This window comes from Macrobrachium rosenbergii, chromosome 54 (genome assembly GCF_040412425.1).
Source record: "Macrobrachium rosenbergii isolate ZJJX-2024 chromosome 54, ASM4041242v1, whole genome shotgun sequence".
NCBI classification, from domain to species: domain Eukaryota; kingdom Metazoa; phylum Arthropoda; class Malacostraca; order Decapoda; family Palaemonidae; genus Macrobrachium; species Macrobrachium rosenbergii.
In genome coordinates this window covers 38,288,954-38,313,947 of record NC_089794.1, presented here as the reverse complement: position 1 = coordinate 38,313,947, position 24,994 = coordinate 38,288,954, and the positions used below count along the sequence as shown (strand labels likewise).

General features: G+C 36.2%; 1 protein-coding gene across 3 annotated transcripts in view; it reads left to right on the top strand.

Moving 5' to 3' along the window:
* Window positions 1-24,994, top strand: part of LOC136834987 (sodium- and chloride-dependent GABA transporter 1-like) — a 34,554-nt gene that overhangs the window by 4,824 nt on the left and 4,736 nt on the right. For 2 of the 3 annotated variants that reach the window (XM_067097973.1, XM_067097975.1), the window contains exons 2-9: window positions 13,804-13,967; window positions 15,033-15,167; window positions 16,332-16,481; window positions 17,673-17,724; window positions 19,404-19,603; window positions 19,856-20,048; window positions 20,974-21,199; window positions 23,614-23,842. In XM_067097973.1, the coding sequence (XP_066954074.1) occupies window positions 13,804-13,967; window positions 15,033-15,167; window positions 16,332-16,481; window positions 17,673-17,724; window positions 19,404-19,603; window positions 19,856-20,048; window positions 20,974-21,199; window positions 23,614-23,842 (1,349 nt within the window). The remainder of the gene's footprint in view (window positions 1-13,803; window positions 13,968-15,032; window positions 15,168-16,331; window positions 16,482-17,672; window positions 17,725-19,403; window positions 19,604-19,855; window positions 20,049-20,973; window positions 21,200-23,613; window positions 23,843-24,994) is intronic. The other variant, XM_067097974.1, reaches the window with a different exon arrangement.

Here is a 24,994-nt window from a genome sequence, read left to right as displayed (position 1 = left end):
AATGAGAGAGGTTGCAGCTAGGAGCCGAAGGGACGCTGCAAAGACTCTTTAAGTAATGCCTACAATTGCACCTCGTGAGGTGCACTGACGGCACTAATCCCCCACGAGGGTGACGGTGACGAGGATACTTTTCTTTATAAGTTCATCTTTGTCATAGACTAACCGTTTTGAACAGTTATGTCTATTGTTTCCTCGCACGAAAACGTCTCTAAATCTTCACATTATTTTTAGTTCTAGCGACAACTTGGTTAGTAGTCTGGTTGTAGTGTATTCAAAAGATTGTTCTCCTTTATCCAAATCATGAAGTTCGAACTTCGTGAATTTTCAAGAACTTGAGAATAATAAAGTAGAAAATGCTTGCTTACAACAGCGCAAGATTGCCAACGTAACACGCACGCACCTAAATTACTGGTGTTCTCGTATGAGATCGAGTTCTTTCCTGGTCGAGGTAGATTACCTGGAAATTCCCAAGGACTTTGGTTCGACGTATTTACGACGGTAAACTGTTACGTGTTGATGTTTTTTTTTAAGTATTTTAAAAATACTCTTACAGGACTTACGTTTACGTTTAGTTAAACATAGACCTAATGCCTACGGCATTTAGATTTATTTTTTATTAATGTGTTTACATTAATTTTGAATAATATAGGCCTGTATCCTTACCATTCTTTACATACAATTTTTGCCATTAAGATTTATTTTTCCATTGATGCGTTTACACTACAAATCCACCACTCTTTGCAGCTAAGCCCCGCCCACTGCACGCCAGATTTCGAAAGGGGAATAAGGTCAAGCTAGTCAACAGTCCATATGATTACCATTTTACCACTACGAATTTGACTCATTCCGGTGATGTTAAGCTCTGAGGATGAATGATGACATCACAGATTTGAGTTCCCCGTCCCCGCGTTGTGAAGTCCGCAATTGATGTCTTCGATAAAAGATATATTAAGTTATGTAATATCATTATGAAGATCTGGGATCATTCTGTGCATCTTTTTTTTTTATCATGCGCAGCGTAAATACACAAGCATCTTGCTTTTTTTTTTTTTAAATTGTTGTTGGCCTACGTAAGCGATCCTGCATGTCAAATGTTAATATTGTTGTGAGATAGGCCTACAGGGCATAGGCCTACGCGTCAATTTCTTATATTCTGAGGCAATGACAGGGCATAGGCCTATGCGTCAATTTCTTATATTCTGAGGCAATGACAGGGCATAGGCCTATACGTCAATTTCTTGCATTTTGAGGTAATGACAGGGCATAGGCCTAAACATCAATATCCTATATTTTGAGGTAATGACAGGGCAGAGGCCTACACGTCAATTTCTTATATTTTGAAGCAATGACAGGGCATAGGCCAATGTTAGGTCTCCATATGAAAAGTTTTCGAAGACACTGCAGGCAACATAACAGCAACCACAAAAGCAAGATTAACCACAATAAAACGGCCGAGTGTAAGATAGCCCTATAATCCAAACGTCATAAGCTGTGTAAACCGACAAAAAGACATAGGACATTATAGGTCTACGTTATCTTTTATAATTCTAATTTTTTGAAAGGAGATAATGCCCTTAAGAAACTTCTCAGCAAATTATATCTAGTATGACTCGCGTGGCCCACCATACTGTAACTGTAAGTTAAATTTAAGCTAAACAGAGGCATATTCTGGTTTTGTAGAGTGCAGTCACGCTTGCCATCCCATCGAATGTGTAAACGACTGCAATGAAGTCGATTTTATGACTATTCAATTGTAGTAAAATTTCTTAAACGATATGAAACTAGTCTGCATAGCTCTCAGATATAGTCTGTATGTTTAAATTTAGAAAGGTGAAAACGATTGGCAATATCAGAGGGTCAACGTCATCATCCTGTAATTCATGCGCAACGATTCGAACACAGACATTCCCCGTATCACCTCCGTGGTCAGGAGAACTCATAGAGCGTCAATCACTGGAGTGGCGACCTCCCTGCCGAGCGTGTGAACTCTGGCGGCCATATTGAAAGGTCTCGGTCCAGCTCATAGTATTATACTATTATTATTATTATTATTATTATTATTATTATTATTATTTTATTATTATTATTACTTGACCCAATTTCACAGAGAAAAATTGCCTTACAAAAACAGGTTGGTCTAAGCACTCCAGCCATTGTGGTCAAGGCCTAAGCATCTGCTCCTGGATCTAAGCAGTGTTTAGCATAAGTGGTTCCTGTAAATTACATTACTTTCTTTGCATACAGTCGCTAAACACTGACTAAACAGTGATGTACCATCACTAAAACCTAACATTCACAACACACTTACACTTGCTAAACACTCACACTTACTATACACTCACACTCACTAAACACACACACTTACTACACACTCACACTCACACTCACACTCACTAAACACTCACACTCAATAACACTATAGGCACTCACTATACACTAAATGCTCACTAAACACTCATAAAACACTAAACACTCACTGTACTCCAACCACTCAGTAAACATTCACTAATACAAATCGTTCATTAAGCACTCACAACACACTAAACATTCAGTAAGTACTCACTATACACTAAACACTCATTAAACATTCACTATGCACTCACTATACGCTAAACACCCACTAAACCCTAAACATTCATTAAACACTAAATACTCACTAAACCCTAAATGCTCATTAAATCCCTAAACTCTCATTAAACACTAAATAGTCAATGAAGATTCACTAAACACTCATTAAAAACTCACTAAATGCTTACACACTAAAAATTCACTAAACACTAATTTTCACAAGACATTCACTAAATACTCACTAGACATTCTCTGAATACTTACTAAACATTCACTAAACACTAACATTTGCAAAACATTCACTAAACCCTAAACACTCACTAAACATTCACTGAATACTTACACACGAAACATTCACTGAATGCATACACACTAAACATTCACTAAACACTAACATTCACTAAACCCTAAGCACTCACGAAACACATACTAAACATTCACTAAACCCTAAACACTCACTAAACATTCACTGAATTCTTACACACTAAATTCACAGAGCACTAACATTCACTAAACCCTAAACACTCGCTAAACATTCACTGAATACTTACACACTAAACATTCACTAAACACTAACATGCACTAAACCTTCACTAAACTCTAAACACTCACTAAACACTTACACACTAAACGTTCACTAAACCCTAAACACTACTAACATTCACTTAATACTTACACAGTAAATGCTCACTGAATACTTACACACTAAACACTAACATTCACTAAACATTCACTAAACCCTAAGCACTCACTAAACACACTAAACATTCACTAAACCCTAAACACTCACTAAACATTCACTGAATGCCTACACACTAAACATTCACTAAACCCTAAACACTCACTAAACATTCACTGAATGCTTACACACTAAACATTAACTAAACACTAACATTCACAAAACATTCACTAAACCCTAAACACTTACTAAACCCTAAACATTCACTGAATACTTATACACTAAACATTCACTGAATATTATACATTAAACATTCACTAAACACTAACATGCACTAAACCTTCACTAAACCCTAAACACTTACTAAACACTTACACACTAAACATTCCCTAAACCCTAAAAACTCACTAAACATTCACTGAATACTTACACACTAAGCATTCACTAAACATTAACATTCACAAGACATTCACTAAATATTCACTAAACATTCACTGAATATTTACACACTAAACACTCACTGAAAACTTACACACTAAAGATTCACTAACATTCACAAAACATTCACTAAGCCCTAAACACTCACCAAACATTCACCGAATACTTACACAATAAACATTCACTAACATTCATTAAACCCTAAACTAAACATTCACTAAACACTTACTCATAAACATTTACTAAACACTTACTCACTAAACCCTAAACATTCGCTAATCACTTACTCTTTAAACATTAACGATAATAAAAAAAATCACAATCACACTAAGCCCCTGTTCAATTTGTGGGTTACCAGACCTTCACAGATGGCCACAAGGCCTTGCAGCCTGCCCTGGTGGAAGACCACTGAAATATGAAGTACTGGTATATACCCTCTATGTTCCAAGTGGATATTGTCTGGATCATTCTTGTCATCCCCAGGGTGTAGGGAATCTGGGAATTCCAAAGGTTTCTGGGAATTCTGGAGGCTTCTGGGGTTTCTGAAGGCTCCAAGACATCTCAAGGCTCTGTAACCTTTGGATTTCTCGCACGATACTAAAGAACAGAGTTTTATGGAGAATAAATCGAAGATGAAAGGCTTCGAAGATTCCTTTGGGGGATCCCCACGTTTTTGGAGATGAATTCCGGAGGCTTCTAGGGCTTCCGAAGGGCTTCCAAAGGATTCAAGGAGATCTCTATGCACTGAAACCTTTGGAAACGCCCATTGGATTCTCCAGCAATGCTTCAGGAGCTGAAGACTGCTTCAAAGGATCCTGGAGTCATGAAGACGTCTTAAAGAAAACCCAGAAGTGTTCTCTCGTCGTCGGGAGATATCTATATATATCAGTAAGAGGGAATCCCATAAAGATTATAGAAGACGAATCTTTAAAGTAAAGAAACTGCTTATGTGTCAGAAAAAGAACTCTAAGTAATGGTTAACGTGATGTTAAAATGAACTAAAACCTTCGGGATTTTCCTTGAAGACATTTTGGAATCTTTCAGTCTCCAGCTCCTGGAAGAGCGAGAGAAATGCCATTCACGCATGAGCCAAACTCCAAAGTCTCCAGGAACAATCTCTGAGATGCTTCAAATCGTCTGGAAGCCTTCAGAGAGAGCAAGTGTCATATTTGAAAAGCTGGGTAAGAGAAAGCAAAGAGTATGGTGAAGGGAAGGGTCCGACCCAGAGGCTGCTTCCTCGGAGGAAGGCAGGTATCCTGCCAGGCTGGGGAAGCGGGTCTGGAGAGGACTCAAGCCCTTCAGGGATGGGCCCCAAAAGCCCTCAAGGCTCGCCAGTCTCTTGAGGGCAGCCTTGAAGGGAAGGGTCCGACCCAGAGCCTGCTTCCTCGGAGGAAGGCAGGTATCCTGTCAGGCTGGGGAAGCGGGCCTGGAGAGGGCCAAAAAACTTCAAGGATTGGCCCTGAAAGCCCTCAAGGCTCGCCAGTCTCTTGAGGGCAGCCTTGAAGGGAAGGGTCTGACCCAGAGGCTGCTTCCTCGGAGGGAGGCAGGTATCCTGTCAGGCTGGGGAAGCAGGCCTGGAGAGGGCCCAAGAACTTGAAGGATGGGCCCTAAAAGCCCTCAAGGCTCGCCAGTCTCTTGAGAGCAGCCTTGAAAGGAAGGATCCGACCCAGAGGCTGTTTCCTCGGAGGGAGTCAGGTATCCTGTCAGGCTGGGGAAGTGGGCCTGGAGAGGGCCCAAGCCCCTCAAGGATGGGTCCTGAAAGCCCTCAAGGCTCGCCAGTCTCATGAGGGCAGCCTTGAAGGGAAGGATCCGACCCAGCGGCTGCTTCCTCGGAGGGAGGCAGGTATCCTGTCAGGATGGGGGAAGCAGGCCTGGAGAGGGCCCAAGAACTTCATGGATGAGGCCCAAAATCCCCGATAATAATTATTATTACTGTTATCATAATAAGATATGATCCCTTCTAGTAGTAGTGCTGGTGAATATAACTGTGTCTACTTCATTTAATTTGCATAGAGTTTTCTCCATGCCTCTTCTGACTACCTTTTCATCATATATTTATTAAGGTCAAATAAAAGATTTTCTTTTCTATTGATTTCATTTCCTCTAAAAGTTACAAATGTGAATGAAATAAGACAAGGAAAATCCTCCAGCAGATCCCGTCGAAAGGACCCAGAAGATAGCAGCGCCTCCGGAGTGACACGCATCAGTCAACAGGAGGCCAGTCAGAATCCTCCACAGTCCTGCTTAACTTGGGGGTTTGTTCCTCCTGTTTTGTTTCTTCTTCGTTTGGACTTCCTCTGCTTTTTCTTTCCTCTTCCCAATTCGACATAGCGGTTCTTCATCTCATGGGCCTCTTCTCAAACGAACCCAGTTTTCCCCCTTTCGTCGTTGAGTTTTCCTTTGAAGAGATAATTTGCGGTTCCTTCTCAGCCAAGTCCCGTTGGAACGATCGAGTTCGATCGTCCGACTTCTGGACCATCGACTGGACACATAAATTATCCCTCTGGGCCTCTTTTCCAAGACTGTTGTCAAGAGCGCCATTTCTTGCTCGAGGAACGTGAATTTCTTGATGTGAGGCTTGCGGGCGTCCTACCAGCTCTTTCCTCATCTTCTTTCTCTCCGCTTCATGGGCCTTCACCTATTCCTCGAGATAGGCGATGTAGACCATCTTCCAGTTCGAGTATTTTTCCTTTGTTCTTTTCAGATTCTGTTTCTTGGCGAGCAAGGAAATCCTTCAGTTGTTCGATACCCTTTTCTTTCATAATCATGGCATCCTCCCATTCTTCATTTTTCTTCTTTAGGCATTCGTTATTCGAGGAAAGGTCCTTATTTTTGCTTTCTATTTCATTTCCTGATCATCAACAAGAGCTTTTCGAAGCTCTTCAACACAGGACCACTCTTTCCTTAACGCCTTCTCTAAATCCTCATTCTCTTGGATATGAAATTCTTCGTTCCGAATGATATCACCAGTTTCAATATCATGTCCAAAGTTTTGAACTCCCTTTATAAACAATAACAATGATCCAAAAAGATTCATCACCAACAATTACGCACAAACGTTTTTCGATACTACTTCATCTACTTCTTCAAAGCATGTAATTTTATTTATATATGATTCAAACGGAAACTGGAATAAAAAAGATGTTTTGAGAAAAGTGTTGAAGTCTTCAGTTCAGGCGAAATAAGATCAGAGGAAAAGAATTTGTCTCTTGTACATGCTTATAGAAATGGACTCGGAATCTAGACTCAAAAATACTGACCAGACCTAAAAATTACGTAATTATTGGTGTCTCTCATTAAATCTGTACTATAAACCATTGAATAAAATCGTTAAGAGCTTCATATCTATGCATACAAAATGGAATTAATAAAGCAATGACATTTTACTTTATATAATCGCTCGTATTCATGCTCATTCATTCATACATACACACACACAAAATATGTATGTATATATAGTATATATATATATGTGTGTGTGTATATATATATATATATATGTATGTATGTGTAAAAGGTCGTATGTGTAAAAGGTCGACATTTCTGTAGGCTTCTTAGTTGCAATCAGGGGCATCTAGGAAAGGCATACGTTACGGTATATCATATCACAGTTTATTATTTAGCAATGTCATATTACATCATCAAGACTAAACTGAGCTAAAAATACTATCTTCTTTTAGCTCAGTTTAGCCTTGATGATGCAATGGGACATTGCTAAATGCCGTTAACAATAGTAAAGTTTGATATGGTATACGATATGCTTTTCCTGATGCCCTTTGATAGAAATATATATATATATATATATATATATATATATATATATATATATATATATATATATATATATATATATATATATATATATATATATATATATATATATATATATATATATATATTTTAGAAAAAAATATGGCCGTTTTAACATTACTGTGTTATAAGGTGTGATGGAAGAGAAGTTGCTGTAAGATGGTAGTGGGTCAAGACAGACAGTTGCAAATCGTTGCATTCAGCAAATAGTTTGGTTACTTCAGCAGTTAACCTGATGAACACACAATATTGGCTCTGGTATGCGAGTCATATGACCGAGTTGGTGTGTGGGTACATAAGTTCGTACGTTAGAAAATCTAGATTTTGTGTCTAATTCTGCTAAAAAATTAGTCCGATCGTTCATTAGCGAAGCTAGAGCGAGATCGTCAAGACATTATCTTTGAGTGTTGCAATCTCTTAGAATTGGCAGAATAAGGTCAAATTCAGACTCTTCGTTTTTCTGTGTGAATTGTGAACTTATGTTTTTTACCATGTTTCAAGATATTTTTGAACTTGTGTGGAAAGTTCAACATAATGTTTTACCATTTCAATATTCTATTTTATTGTGTTCTGTTTACCAGTGTTTACTCATGCATTTTAGACTTTTTATTATTATGTTTTGCACTTGCATATTTTTGGGAGATTATTATTTATGCTTAATTCTTTCGACAGATGTCGGTGGTGGGAACATTGTGGTGAGAACATTGTGGTGGTGATGACTTTGTGGGAATGTCTAAATTTCTCATGTGGTAGACTTTTGAGACTAGACTTACAATGTCTAAGATAGAGTATGTGAGAGTTTTTGAATTTGCAGGCTATTAGCCACAATCAGATTTTTAGTTGGACTGAGACTAAATCTTGAGTTAGATGTTTTTTTACTTGATAATTTCATTTATGATGCATTTTAATCTTTGCTTTGTTTATTCATTACTTGTTGGGTTGCTTTAAATAATAAATCTATTTTTGTAGGAAAGGTTGCATTTCCTTAGATGATCCATTTCATTTCTTTAATGTGGAATGCGAGAACGAAAGAGATCTTTGTGCTATCTGAGAGAGAGAGAGAGAGAGAGAGAGAGAGAGAGAGAGAGAGGGGAATGCGCGAGACGAAGCGAGAGAGAGAGAGAGGAAAAAGTAGAGTGAGTGTCCGGGGAGGTCTGTGTGGGTTGAGTGTTAGATGGGGGGGAATAAGGGTCGAATTACCAAATGCCCTCCGAAATTAGATCATAAAGACACGTTACGTAACCACTTCAAAGAAGTATTTAATACATAAATATATATATATATATTTAATATATATATATATATATATATATATATATATATATATATATATATATATATATATATATATATATATATATATATATATATATATATATATTGCCTAGAAGGAACAACTTTTTAAAGAAAAAACTTTCTGTTAAACCACCAAGGAACATCTGTTTTCACATCAGCCTGTCCTACCCACTTTAGAAAATGCCAGTTTGTACCCTCAAGCAAGGGGACTCAAACCCAAGCCCATGGAAGGCCATGGTACAATGGCCAGGGCACAGTCCAAGGTTGGATAACAAGGTTTACATTCAGAGTAATCTTCTCTTAGAAAGGTTGCCTACCATTGCTAAAGGGTCCCTTCCACTCACTGGTTTGATTTCGGAGTGTCCTTCTCCCAGAAGCATTGCTTCCAAAGGTTAAAGAGTCTCTCCTACCCTACGTCGTGTAGGCAGGATTTCTGCATGAGGAATGGCCCCCTGAGGAATGTTGCTATGGAAAATCACATTAACCCTCGAGACAAATTTATATATATATATAGATATATATATATATATATATATATATATATATATATATATATATATTATATATATATATATATATATATATATATATATATATATATATATATATATATATATATATATATATATATATATATATATATATATATATGAATATATATATATATATATATATATATATATATATATATATATATATATATATATATATATATATATATATATATATATATTATTTCAAATCATAGAGCGTCAATCACTGGAGTGGTGATCTCCCTGTCGAGCATGTAACCTCGGGCGGCCATATTGAAAGGTCTCGGTCCAGCTAATAGTTCTATACTTTAGTATTATTATCATTATCTTTTTTTACTATTATTATTATCTTATTATTAACATTATTATTTTTTACTATTATTATTATCTTATTAACATTATTATTTTTACCATTCTTATTATTATTATTATTATTATTATTATTATTATTATTATTATTATTATTATTATTATTACTTGACCCAATTTCACAGAGAAAAATTACCTTACAAAAACAGGTTGGCCTAAGCACTCCAACCATTGTGGATCTAAGCAGTGTTTAGCATAAATGTTTCTTGTAAATTACGGGACTTTCTTTACATACAGTTGCTAAACACTAACTAACCGTAATGTGCAATCACTAAACACTAACATTCACGATACACTTACACTCACTAAACATTCACACTTACTATACACTCACACTCTCTAAACACACAAACTTACTATATACTCACAATCACTAAACACTCACACTTACTATACACTCACTCATAACACTGAATGCTCAACACTCACTAGGCAATCACTATACACTAAAAGCTCACTAAACACTCGTAAAACTCTAAACACTCACTAAATACCCGCTGTACCTCAAACACCCAGTAAACATTCACTAAACACTCACTTAATCCTAAACATTCATTAAACTAAACACTCACTAAGCATTCACTAAGCATTCACTATACAGAAAACATTCACTAAGTACTCACTACACACTAAACATTCACTAAGCACTCACTACACACTAAACACTCACTAAACCCCAAACACTCATTAAACAATAAATACACACTAAACCTTAAATGCTTATTAAATCCATAACACTTATTAAATGCTAAACAGTCAATGAACATTCACTAATCACTCATTTAACACTCACTAAACACACACTAAACATTCACTAAACACTAATTTTCACAAGACATTCACTAAGCACTCACTAAACATTCATTGAAAACTTACTAAATATTCACTAAACACTAGCATTCACAAAACATTCACTAAACTCTAAACACTTACTAAACATTCACTGAATACTTAATCACTAAATATTCATTGAATACTTTCACACTAAACATTCACTAAACCCTAAGCACTCACTAAACATTCACTAAACCCTAGGCACTCACTAAACACACACTAAACATAAACTAAACCCTAAAAACTCTACAGACATTCACTGAATGCTTGCACTCTAAACATTCACTAAACACAAACATTCACAAAACATTGACAAAACCCTAAACACTCACTAAACATTCACTGAATACTTACATTCTAAACATTCACTAACACTAACATGCACTAAACCTTCACTAAACCCTAAACACTTACATAATAAACATTCAGTAAACCCTAAACACTCACTAAACATTCACTGAATACTTGCATACTAAACATTCACTAAACACTAACATTCACAAGACATTCACCATAAACTCACTTAACATTTACTGAATGCTTACACAATAAACATTCACTAGCATTCACAAAACATTCACTAAACCCTAAACTAAACATTCACTAAACACTTCCTCATAAACATTCACTAAACACTTACTCACTAAACCCTAAACATTCACTAAACACTTACTCACTAAATCCTAAACATTCACTAAACACTCGCTCATTAAACTTTAACGATAAAAAAATTCACAATCGCACTAAGCCCCTGTTCAATTTGCGGGTTACCAGGCCTTTACAGATGGCTGCAAGGCTCTGCAGCGCCACCCTGGTGGAAGACCACCAAACTACCTAGTACTGGTATAGAGATCGCAACTCCAGGTATATACCCTCTATGGGTGAACCCCATTTACAAAAAACTAACTTCATTCATATTTTCATATTTTTTTACCATTTTTCGGGAGCTTTGTATGGTGATTTTATGTCAGGGAATGATGTAACGTTTCCTTTTGATTATCAGCAGTACTTAGTTTAGTTTGGTAAAACAACCATTGCTAAATTAATGAAGATGAAAAGAACCAGAGATTAACCAACTTTTCGAAGCCATTGCCAACCAATCACCTTCAAGGAATTTTTGTGAAGCAGTGGGCGGGGCTTAGCTGCAGAGAGCGGTGGATTTTGCTATAGTTTGATGAATATAGGCCTATATTGCTTGCCATTCTTAATTACATTTTATTCACATACACTTGTTTGCTTTGTTATAGTTAAGCATAGGCCTTGTGAACATTAATTGTATCAATATCTTTAATTTCATGGACGAACAACTGATAAACAGGTGGGTCTACTTTTCTCATTTTCTACATCCTGAACTTCTCTTTCTCTCCTCCCTTCTGATAGTAAACTGGATCTGTTCTATCCCACTTTAGCTGAAGCACTTCTGCCTTTACCCACAACTCACAGCAGGGAGACAGCACTTTCTCTTTTTGCTGAGTGTTCCAAGTGCAAGAGCCTGTGTTGTCATAAGGCCAGCATAATCATCAATAACCCTGTGCTTCCATAATCTTTTGATTCACCAGCTCAAGGTGCAGTTATATGGCAAATGTAAAAAGACTTCATAATTATGTTTTTATTTAGAATTTCGCATTTCCTGCCCAAAAAAAAAAACAATACCAAATACCCTCCTTTTTTCAGGATGGTATAAATATAGGAAAATATCTTTGATAGTAAACTAAGCAAAAAAAAAAAAAAAAAAAAAACAGTAACACATTCATTCAGTGGCAGTCGACAATGACGATTCCAAAAGCTTTTGTCAAGGTTGATGACGTGACGATTTTGAACGTGGGAGCAAAAATTTTTCAGTAATTGTTTTTTACTAAAGAAATTCATGAAGTAATTGTAAATGACATAATGCAAAATACGCCAAGGATACCTGGTGCATTTCACATAAAAAAAATCTTCGCTAACCTTTCTTCCTTTTAAGAGGCTGAAATATCTATCGCTTCTTGGTTTCTTTTAACATTTTTTTTTCTTTTCTTCTTCTTCTTCTTCTTCTTCTTCTTCTTCTTCTTCTTCTTCTTCTTCTTCTCTCTCTCTCTCTCTCTCTCTCTCTCTCTCTCTCTCTCTCTCTCTCTCTCTCTCTCCGTAGCTTACCATCGATTATAACTTGACACATCTTTGTAATTACCGGAATGACATTGATTAGTGTTATCTGTACTATGTTTTATCTTCTCTGTATTCACAATTTTTCTTATAATACGGATGTCCCGTTTAGTGGAAGGATTCTTAATAATAATAATAATAATAATAATAATAATAATAATAATAATAATAATAATAATAATAATAATAATAATAATAATAAATGTGTAAGTTCCCCATATTTAGATTCTAAAACAACGCGTAGAAAGAATTAACAGAAAACGATTGACTAGATTCTATGGATAACTTCACTAAAAAGAAAGGATTCATTCGCGTTACAAAATCAGGAAAACCAAATAGGCTCACGTGAGGAGTCTAATATAGTCTACCATCTTAAATCTGAACTGTTTATCTTTGATAGTATAGTAAGTTGGCAATAACATCCATTATATCTTTCTGAGGCGGCCAAGTTGTGCACACACCATGTGCAATAATGCCAGTGGAGTCATTTATTCACTCAACCACTTTACACCAAAATGCATATGTTACTTTATTTAATTTATTTGCATAAATTTCCTGCTACTTGTTCCGTTCTTAAATTTAGATGGCAGAAATTTCTTGATAATCTCTATTTTGCAAGTTATTATTAATATCTGAAGTATTATTACTATATATAGGCTATACATCTTTATCAAGGGCCATTAGCTTCCAGAGCAGGCTATCACAGGATGAAAGGCCCGCTTGTGAGTGATGGAGAAACAGAAAGGAAATAGCAGAAAAATACGGAGTTCATAAAGAAATAGATATTGACGTTTTTATAGTCTTATTGGTCCTCTATCTAACATTTTGACTCTTTTATGGTTCTCCTAGGAAAATCTATTGAAGTATTTAATAGTTTCACTGGCAGTGTGTTTTTACTTAGTTTACTCGGTACTTAATAATCAAGAATTATAATTATTTTTAACAATAATATCTGGAGAATTCCCTTATAAATTCAAGTATAAGTAAAAATGTTTATATTAAAAATAAGATGTAAGTAACATCCCAAAATAAAGTTCATCAATGGTGCTGTGTTTTGGATGGAGCCATAACAGTTATATTTTCTACAAAAGTAGTTTTACATTTAAAATCCACATAATTTATTTTTACTTTTAGAATTCACAGCAGCCTGGGCCTATTCAAGAAGAGGCTGAATGCCCCACTCCCTGAGAGAGGAACCTTCAAGAACTGGTGGTCGTCTGTGCTGTCTCTCATCAGCTACTCAGTCGGTCTAGGGAACTTCTGGAGATTCCCATATCTTTGTTCCAAACATCATGGAGGTTAGTTTTGATCAGTTCTAGTGTTCTGTAAAAGAAAACTATTGAGATGGCTTTGTCTGTCCTTCCGCACTTTTTCTGTCCGCCCTCAGATCTTAAAAACTACTGAGGCTAGAGGACTGCAAATTTGTATATTGATCATCCACCCTCCAATCATCAAACATACCAATTGCAGTCCTCTAGCCTCAGTAGTTTTTATTTTATTTAGGGTTAAAGTTAGCCATGATCATGTGTCTGGCAAGCTGTAGGACAGGCCTCCACCGGGCCTTGGCTGAAGGTTTCATACAGCATTATACCGAAACCACCGAAAGATAGTTCTATTTTCGGTGGCCTCGATTATACGCTGTGCAGAAAACTCGATTGCACCGAAGAAACTTCGGCGCATTTTTTACTTGGTTTCTTCTGTTATCAGTCGGATTAGGTTTTGTTTCACTCATGTAAGTTGGGAAGAATTATGGTTCGCTTCTGCTGTCTCAAATCGGCTACTTATTCAGCCTAGGAAACGTCTGTAGGCTTCCTTACCTTTGCTCCGGTTATCTTCCTTTTTTTTTATAGTTTTCCCAGCAGATTTTCAGAGGAACCCCATTGGCCCTCACTTGGTTTCTTGCAGTTTCTGGTTTTGCTGAATTAATTTTCTTTAAGGGGTAACAGTTTTTTTTATTACATTCCTGTAGGTTTCTCAGTCATAGAAGTAAGCTCTCTGACCTTGGATTTAATCTTAATTGTTTAGATTAGGTGGTGATTGTTTCAATTATTGCCAAAGCAATGCTGATGTGTTTGTCTCATTTGTATCATATTTTGAGATAGTAGTTAATAACTCATGTGAAAGCAAAGTGTATGTACAAACCTCCAAATCTAGATTATATACTTTCAATAGTGAAATATAATAGTAATAATCTTCTGCAACAACTGTGGCTAAGTTTGCCTGCCAGTACCCTGACTGGCAACTAATATTTGTCTAAGGTATATTCTGGCATTTTGTGAAAAATTAACCCTCAACCCCCTGAAACAAAATCTCAAATAATCAAAACAATCATTCTTCACCCATTCTGTAACTTTCCCTTCCAGTAACATTCCTGATCCCGTATTTCATCGCGATGATCTGCATCGGCGCTCCTCTCTACTTCTTGGAACTGGCTCTGGGACAGTACGTCAGTCTGGCACCAACCCAGCTGTTTTCTTACTTGTGTCCTGCTTTATCTGGTAAGTGAACTGTGATCTACAGAAACCAAAACCGATACTTTTTTTTTTCCATGTAAAGGCCAGTGGAGCTGGCTTTCAAATGTTTTAATTTACCCCAGGCCTAGGAAACTCAATTAAACAAACCAATTAAAAAAAATAAGGGAGGGGGAAGGAAGGGCAGAAAGGCGTAGCTTAAGAACCAGGGAAGCAACCCACCTACATCTTGAAGAATGAAAGGCTACTAGAACCAAGAAAAGCAGAAGCAGAGAGAAAATTCCATACCTTAGCAGTGGACGGAAAATACAAGTAGCTGAACCGTACCATTCGAAGATTAGAAGTCACAAAAAAAATGTCAAGTTTGTCCACCGACTTCCTTTTTCCTTTTGGCTTCGCCTCACGCCTTTGTTTCTGCTCCTTTACTTTTCCAAAGCAATGGCTCTGTCCCACTAACTTCACCTTTACTTCCACGACAATATCCCCAGTCTCATTCTACCTAGAAATTGGATTGTTTCTATTTCATAATTTGTTCTCGTAGCCTATCAGATACCAGTAACAAACTGTATCCCACCTCTTTATTATGTAAGGATTTTTGTACTTATGGATAAGCTATGCATTGAAGCTAGTTAGTCAAGACAATAGTCATTTTGCTTCAATGAGAATGTGTATTGATTATCAATGACAGATGCTAAAAAATAAGTAAATGAACAATAGAAAATGAAAATTAATTAAGTTTATTATGTTTTTAACCAGTTAATGACCCAATAATGCATAGCAGAAATAGGATACATGAGAAAATTAATAATCTAAAATCATTATTCTAGGAATGGTTGTGAGTAAATATTATACAAAAAAATAACATATAATAAACAGTAAGCATAATCACTCGAGGAATGTTGTAAGACAGGATGCTCTCGCTCTACGATGGGCCACTATAATTACTATAGCTACATCGACAATTACTGCTCTTGGTATATGTCACCGTAATCTTTCTAACATGCTACCCTCTCTTTACCGCCCCCTCCCCACCCCTCTTTCTCATCACCTCGTGACCCTTTTATTCAAGAGACTTCAGTCCTGTGAACTTTTTTTCCAATCACTTACTTTGAATTAATGCAGATAATACACAACAACTGAATCATGAATTATTGCTTACAAGTGAATAATGAATAATGATTACTATCACAGGCGTCGGCTACGGAATGATCCTGATTCTCTTCGCTGTCGTGATCTATTACAACATAGTGATCGCCTGGACCCTCTTCTACCTCGGAGCCGGACTGAGCTTCATGAGGCCAAATCCCTGGGGCACATGTGAATACCAAGACATGCCACAGAGTAAGTGGTTAAATGGCTGCACAGAGTACTTTAGCTTTGCAGCATCCCAAGTCAGGAAGTGATAGTTCTGGTGACTGGTTGACTGCAAAGAGTATTTTAGCGGTTTACCTGTCAGTAAACACCAGTTGCAGTGACCAGCTGAATGCACTGAGTACTTTAGTGTTACCACATTTGCAGGAATCCAGTTCTTGTAGTTACTGAGTATTTAAGGAGACAGGCTGATTGCAAAGAGTATTTGCACTGCAACGTGGCAAGTCAGTAATTGATTAACAGCATAGAGTACTTAGCAGCTACATCACCCAGTCAGTAATTGCTACTTGAGGTCAATGATTGATTACATAGAGTACTTAAGCCTTAAAATAAGCCCAGTCAATAGGGGCTATATTTCATTTTTATTTCTTCATTATTATTCACTTCACTGTTGCACTTACAACATAAATAGTGACAAAAGAAACAGATTATTGAAAAGCAAATCGGCTGGTTCCACCTCAAGGAATTTACAAATCTTAGCACACTTGACCTTACTGTCAGTATTGGTTACATTACCCTAAAATCACATGGGGAACATGCACAACTTGAAACCAATAAATATATAAAAATATGAGCTGGTTTATGACAAAGCCAGGTGTCACGATGCTCAACGATGCCAGAGAACGTCCGTTTTTATGGCAAAGTTATTTTCCTCTCCTGTCCAGTCTAGGTTAGTGCTAAGCGAGGTTAGGTTATGTACTGTGAGGTTAAACTGTCTTTGGGAAAGATTTTTGACAGATAAAATGGTAAAGAAGTGCTCAAGTAGTTAGCTGAACCAGCCTTCGAAGATGAATTGCAGCTGTTACTTGTATCTTCAATGCAAAAAACAAAAATTAAAACTGAATCCATACTCAATGTTCTTTCAAAAAAAAAAAAACGAAAAATGGAGAAATAAGCCAACAAAACAGAAAATTATCAGGCTCGGTGAATAAACAAACGAAAAATTAAATTGTAAAAATAAAAATAAGACTTAGAAAAATAGGTAACTAAAGAAAGCCATCAAAAATGGTTACATAATATATGAAAAATGATCGAGGTATAACTGACGGGATGCTAATCGTTTCTACATTATGGTTTCAGATGAGCTTGACAGCACATTAACAGATTCAAAGTGCAAATGAATTTCTCACTCACATCCTTTTTCTCATTATCCAATTTCAGATTGCTCAGCTGAACCAGGAGGACGCCTAATAGCTGCCAAATATTATTTCGAGTAAGCTTCCAACTCATTTTAAATCTTTTTGATACAAAAACTGTAGATTCATTTCCCCAGTGCATACAGACAGTAATTTTTTTTTAAATTTCTTTTTCTCAAGAAAGGTAGCTCCAGAAGGAAGTACCTTTCTGTCTCTTTGCTATTAGTTTCGGATAAGGCTACTCTAGTCTTATGTCCTTATGTCTTATGTCTTATGTCCGCTGCAACCACAGTAGTTGACTAACTAACGTGTACACAGTTCACTACTGTGGTCAATTATTGAACAGTGGGTATTTGACAGAATATGACCCCATTATGTTACAGGCTGTCCTTGCTTAGACTGAAACCCTGATTCTCTTTGCTTTTAAGGTATACTGTATACATATATATATATATATATATATATATATATATATATATATATATATATATATATATATACACACACACACATATATATATATATATATATATATATATATATATATATTCTTCTTCTTCACCACACTTGTTATATATATTTTTATATATATATATATTCTTCTTCTTCCCAGCTTGGATTTGAGCCGTTTTCCATCGTTTCCATTATATCTATCCTGTGTTTCTGTTTCCATATTTCGGCTCATTCCATGGTTTTGGCACAGATTTTTACGGCCGGATGCCCTTCCTGACACCAACCCCTATTTATCCGGGCTTGGGACCGGCACCCATAAAAGTGGCTAGGTATATAGGTATATATATATATATATATATATATATATATATATGTGTGTGTGTGTGTGTGTGTGTGTGTATATGTGTATATATATATATATATATATATATATATATATATATATATATATATATATATATATATATATATCAACTGGAGTCAAACAATACAACATTCTTATGGACATTTTACCACATATTTGCTTTTAAGCGCATGGCTGCGAGGATAAAGAAGACGTTTGGAGGGTGAACAGACAATAAAATCATGCGGTGACCTTGAAGTTATTGTTAAAGACGTACAAAAAAAGTAGGTGAGAGATCGGAACCTTGAAGAACAACATTAGAAACACAGAAAGGAGCAGAAGTTGTGCCACCAGCAAACATAAAGTGACATAAAAGCTTAGAAATGTGCTTATGGGGAAAAGGAGTAAGGCATCAACCAAAAAATCTAGGTAGCAGATCTATACTCCAACTGTCCAAAACCTTATAGATATCAGGCGCCATGACAAAAGATTCACCAGTCAAACAGAGAAATTGACCAGACATCAGGGTAATAGAAAGTCAGTACTTGTTGTATTATCACTAACACAAGTAAAAGTCAAAAAACAAAAGAGCCAGGTCATCAGTAGATTCCTGAAGGTGCCTTTCAGGTATATATTTTGGTACATTTGCCACGCTGGTCTTTAGAAAAGTGACACTCCTTTTAAGTTACATGTTGAGAATATGGGTGAAAGCAAAACATTACAGAGACTAGAGAAGAAGGGAAATTAATATTTCCTGATATATAACAGCCAAAGAGAGTGGCATTTTCATTATTCGAACAAGTTATGAAAGTTATTACACTCTCTTTTCGCCATTATTTTTCATTCTTTCTGCAAAGCTGAACCATCTAATCACACTGGTCTAACTTCTTTTATCTATATTCGTTATACCTAAACAGTTCATTTTAGCACATCTCAAGGTTTTCTCTTTAATACTCACAGACACATCGTACTAGACCAACCAATAGGAGATGAGGTTCAGCTCGGAGCAAACAGCATCCACTTCAAGATGGTTGTGACCTTGGGAGTGGCATGGTTCCTGGTCTTTGTGTGCTTAGCTGGGGGCATCAGGGGCACGAAGAAAGTCTTGATCTTCACTGTGTTCTACCCATACGTCATGATGGCCTTCATCTTGGCTTGGAGTATGCTTGAATTGGACTTAGTGCCATTAGTTTTGATATATAATTCATGAACTTAACCGTCCTGGGATGGAAAAGTGAGGCGTTAAGTCACATGATCTTAGACCTAGTTTTAAGATGGAATGTTCTGTAATAACTAGTCTCAGTTATATGAAACTAAACACTTGTAATATGTGGAGTATACATCAGTCAATCTTCTCTGGTAGGTTGCTTAATAAGGTAATAGCTGTATTTTTTCTGTGAATCCTCTCTCAGCCGCTGACAAATCGGAGGATCTCATGACTTACAAGCTGTCAGAAACCTTCCTGCAAGTCAATACGAGCTACCTCGTGACTGAGATCAGTGTGTGGAACGATGCATCCACGCAAGTCATTTACTCCCTGGGTGTTGCCTACGGGGGTATTACTACGATTGCCTCTTACAATAAAATCGATCAGAACATTCTCAGGTGAGATACTCTCATCTTGTATTCTCCTGTTATATTTCTTTACTTTTTACATAGACTTTCTTTGAATATCTGTATTTTTATGAGTAATTTTTTGTTACTAATAAGTGAGGTTAAAATAGATTTATTAATTCTCCCAGATATAAACCTTAAATTTATTTACTTTTTTTCCTAATTATGATAGAACTTAGGGCTTTTATAATTCTATGGCATGAAAGATTTCAGAAATTATTTTCTTTTTAAGATTTTTATACTAGGTTATCACCTCGCATTCTTCCAACCTCAACGGAATAAATTTTCTGATTTTGTATGTAATTAAACGTTTATTTTTTAAATAAAGCAGCTAAATATGTTAAGTAAATGAGGTATGATAAGCATTTTCCTCTGACGCAATGAATTTTCATCGCACTGGTTCTAGATTGTGCTTAAATGTAGAGGTATAACCATTTCATTTTGCCATCTGATCCATCTCAGTATATAAAAATCATATAGAACCAAAACTAGAGAAGTTTAGGGAGACGTTAACTTACGATTTCTATCCTCAACGTAGATATAATGGTAAGCCAAAAGTGTTTGGCCTACAATTATTTACTCCATTAGACATCAAGGCTTTACAAAAATGTCTTTACCAGACATGGTAATTTTCTTAGATTTTTCTGTGGCTTCGTTAAAGAACCCTGACTGAAATGCCTCAGATAAAGATAGCAGGAAAAAGATGGAATCATTTAGATGTTTTCAGTTCACATATTTCTTTCCTTTTTCCTGTGATTTGAAACTGGCTGAAAACAGAGAGCAGAACAGTCACTGTAAAGACTGTTGTAGTCTGGCAGGTGTCAGGGGTCTCACGCAAATTTAGGCCAAGTACATAGAATCTGGCATTATTAGTCTACAAGCAATTCATGCTTGTTCACTTCTGCCTATGTTACAGAGACACCATTATCGTATGCCTGCTCGAGGGCCTGACGTCAATATATTGCGCATACGTCGTCTTCAGCATCTCCTCCTACATGTCTGAAGAGTTCCTGATGGTCAGTGGCAACACTCCTGATCTCGTCTTTGTCACGTTTCCTGCGCTGGTTTCCCGGATGGGATTTGGAGGGATTTGGTCACTGCTCTTCTTCTTCATGATTTTGGCTCTGGGATTTGATAGCCAGGTTGGTTAAGGTTCTACAGTCTGCTGTAGGATTTTATGGTTAGGTAAATAAAGGTTTTGTAATTAGCTCTAGAACTTGAGAGCCATGTTAGTTAAAGTTTTACAGTTAGATATGGGATTTGATGGTCGATAAATTTAGGTTTTGAATTGGCTCTGGGATTTCAGAGCCAGGCTAGTTCAGTTTTTATAACTAGTTATGACATTCAATAGTCAATTATTTTACGTTTTGTCATTAACTATGGGATTCGAAATCCAGTTAAGTAAAGGTTTTGTAATTAGCTCTAGGATTTGGTAACCAGGTAAGTTAGGTTTTGCAATTACCTCTGAGATTCTATATCCAAGTTATATATGATTTTGTGGTTTGATATATGATTCGAGAGCCAAATATGTTAAGTAGCTGTGGAACTAAGAGTCAAAGATATTAAGTATTTACAGCTTTCACTATAATATTCCCAGTTAAGTTAAGAATTATATTGTCAACTGTCTATGGGGTTTGATAGACAAGTATTTTTATGATTATCAGTTAGCTCTCGATTTGAGAGTCAAGTAACTATAAGGATCTACAGCTAGACGTGGGGTTTAATGAATGAAGTTAGTAAAGGTTTACAATAAGGTTCTGAAAGAATTTTGTAAATATTTCAGAGGCTGGTACATCAAATCTTCATAATTAGGTTTGGGATTCAAAAGCCAGATAACCTAAGGTTCTACAATTACCAATTGGATTTAAGAGCCAACTGAGTTAAGGTTTTACAATTAGCTGTATGATTTGATGGCCAAATGTGATCGGTTTTTACAATTAACTATGGAATGTAAGAGCCTGATATGTTAAATGGTTACGAAGAGTTTTGGGATTTAACAGCATCGTACTTTTAAAACAGCTGTGTAATTAACACTTTTTACTACCAGCTGTGTAATTAACACTTTCTATGACTAGCTATGTATTTAACACTTTTTAATACCAGCTGTGCAATAAGCACTTTGTATGACCAGCTGTGTAATTAGCACTTTTTAATACGAGCTGTGTAATTAACACTTTTTAAGACCAGCTGTGTAATTAAGACTTTTTATGACCAAATGTGCAATTAACCCCTTTTATGATCAGCTGTATAATTAATCCTGTTTAAAATCAGCCGTGTAATTAACAAATGAGTGCGTTGATATTCTTGGAAAATGTTTTTGGAGAGAAGCAAATGGTTCTCCCGGACTAAAAGTGAGACGGTATTTTACATATATCCATTTATATTTATTTGTATATTTATTATGTATCAGTTATCCCATGTTTATCTATGTATTGTATACAAACATAATTACATATCTTCTTATACACAATATATATATATATATTATTGATTTATTTATTTATAAATATATATATATATATATATATATTGATTTATTTATTTATAAATACAAATATATATTATATATGTATATATATATATTTATAAGTATATATTTATAAGTATATATATATATATATATATATATATATATATATATATATATATATATATATATATATATATATATAATATATATACATATGACTGTGTGCGCATATATACATAAAATATTTAATTTTGTTATCTATGACTATATACGCGCAAACAAATGTTAAACATGAAGGTGAGCTGAATAATATATTTCATGTGACTAGTGGTTGCTGATGCTACTGCTAGGAGGGAGTCTGAGTTACCTTCGATGATGGTGCAATAATATAATTGCTTCTGGAGTTATGGAAGGGATTCAGTTCCCTTGTTAATTTTGACTTGTTTAGATTAAGATGCAGGAATTGCACTACATTCAGTCACATTGAGGATTTACTTAATTGATGTGTGACTCATTTGACCAGGCATAATGTTTATTCACGGCCATCGCCTCATTCTTGAAATATTTTTTCTCCTAAAGATTGCGAATGAAAATTCTAAATCGTAGGTCAACTGCGCCCATTTTCGATTGAGCATTTCTGTACTTACCCACCTCGCGTATTCTGTATTACATGGATGCCATTTAATATCTACTTATATTATTTCTTATTATTATGAAGTGGAATAATTTCATTCATCCGGTATTTACGTATGATAATTCATATCCTATGGTTTTCAAGATAGGGCATTTGGTAATTTCCTCGGCTCTGAATATCTAAGACTTTGGGAACACCGACTGTAAATTATTACAAATATTGATACGCTTTCATATGTTGTAAATACAACTATTGTAAATTTTCATATGCATTTTACATCCAGCAATTTCCCAACCCAGTGGACTTATAGATGCTCGCTGCCCTCGCCCTTAAATATATAATAAAATAAATAAATAAATAAATAGATAAATAGATAAATATACCCATAATATAATATCAATCACTTTTACTACCATTCCTCTTTATATATCACTTCTACCAATTGCGTCTAGCTCATGATGGTTGAGGCGGTGACCACAGCCCTGTTCGACGAGTTTCACATTTTGCGCAGGCGCTACGTCGCCGTCATAGCGGCGTTTTGCTTCGTGCTGTTTCTCCTCGGAATTCCGATGACGTTGCAGGAGGGCAAGAAGATCTTCGACATGCTGAACGTTTACACCAGCAGTCACTCCCTCCTGCTCCTCGGGTTCCTGGAAGTCGTGATCGTCGCCTACGTTTACGGTAGGTCTTTGTAGTCTGTGGGTCTAGTCAGTGCATTCCGTGAAGGGATGATGTGGACGAGTGTAGAACGACGGGAAGCATATTCCCGAGATGTATACTAGTATTGCACCAGCCCGGTTTTTTGCCATGCACCCTAGGTTATGTTGGGTTTGGATGGTATTTTATTGATTATCTACCGAAATTTGTGTGTGGGAAACGTAATGAGATTATTTTCAAAAAAATTCTATGGTTAGTTTTTAAGATATGGCGTCCCGCTTTTTCAGGGAAAGGTCCCGGGCTGGTGCAATACTCGGTTACATCTCGGGAAAGTGCCGACGGGAACAGATTCCGCAGACGACAAACCTTACCCTCCTAACCTCACTTAGGGCGCCGAGCCATGACCTAGCCAGGGGGTGGGCTTAGCCCTCGAGGGCCTTCCCAAAGTAACGCTAAACATCGGAAATTGGGCTAAGCTTCCGTTCACAGGTAGTGTTCGAGCCTGACCCCGTCGTTCTGCCAATTACCCTGAGAGTAATAGTGTGCTTTATGAATCTTGCTGTAGGCAATATTACGTATTACAGTCTTTGTAGTGTTCCTTCAGGACTTTTTTTTATCATTTACCTAGGGTTTTTAGTCCTTTCTACCGTCTTGTCCAACTTCTTTGACTTCGTTTTCCCTCATTCTCACACCGGATTAATAGCAATCCTGTTTTCGCCTCGCGTTTAAGAACAAACTATTCTGGCAGCCTTGAGCACCGAGAAAGGACGTAGTCGCCTAAATAAGCAACCTGCGAATAATAATATTCACCTGCGAAAAGCCTAACGTAATGGTGAAGTGTTTACGTGACAAGGTTGGATTGTTCGGTTATTAATGTTATATTTAGATAATTATTAATTTTTTCATTAAAAATGGCTGTCTTGTCTGAAAGGTTATCCTTGTAAATGGTACGAAATGTCTTTTTTCGTGTTGCTGCGTTCTTGCTGAGCGGGAAATTTCGTAAATAAAAGGTCTTTTAACTGAGGGGCAGCATTCTCCATAGATGTAACCGAGTAGCAGGACCTTTCCCCGAAAAAAGCGGGTCGCCATATCTTAAAAACTAACCATAGAATTTTCTTGAAAATAATCTCGTTATGTTTCCCACACCCAAATTACTATGAGGATTTTTACCTGTCC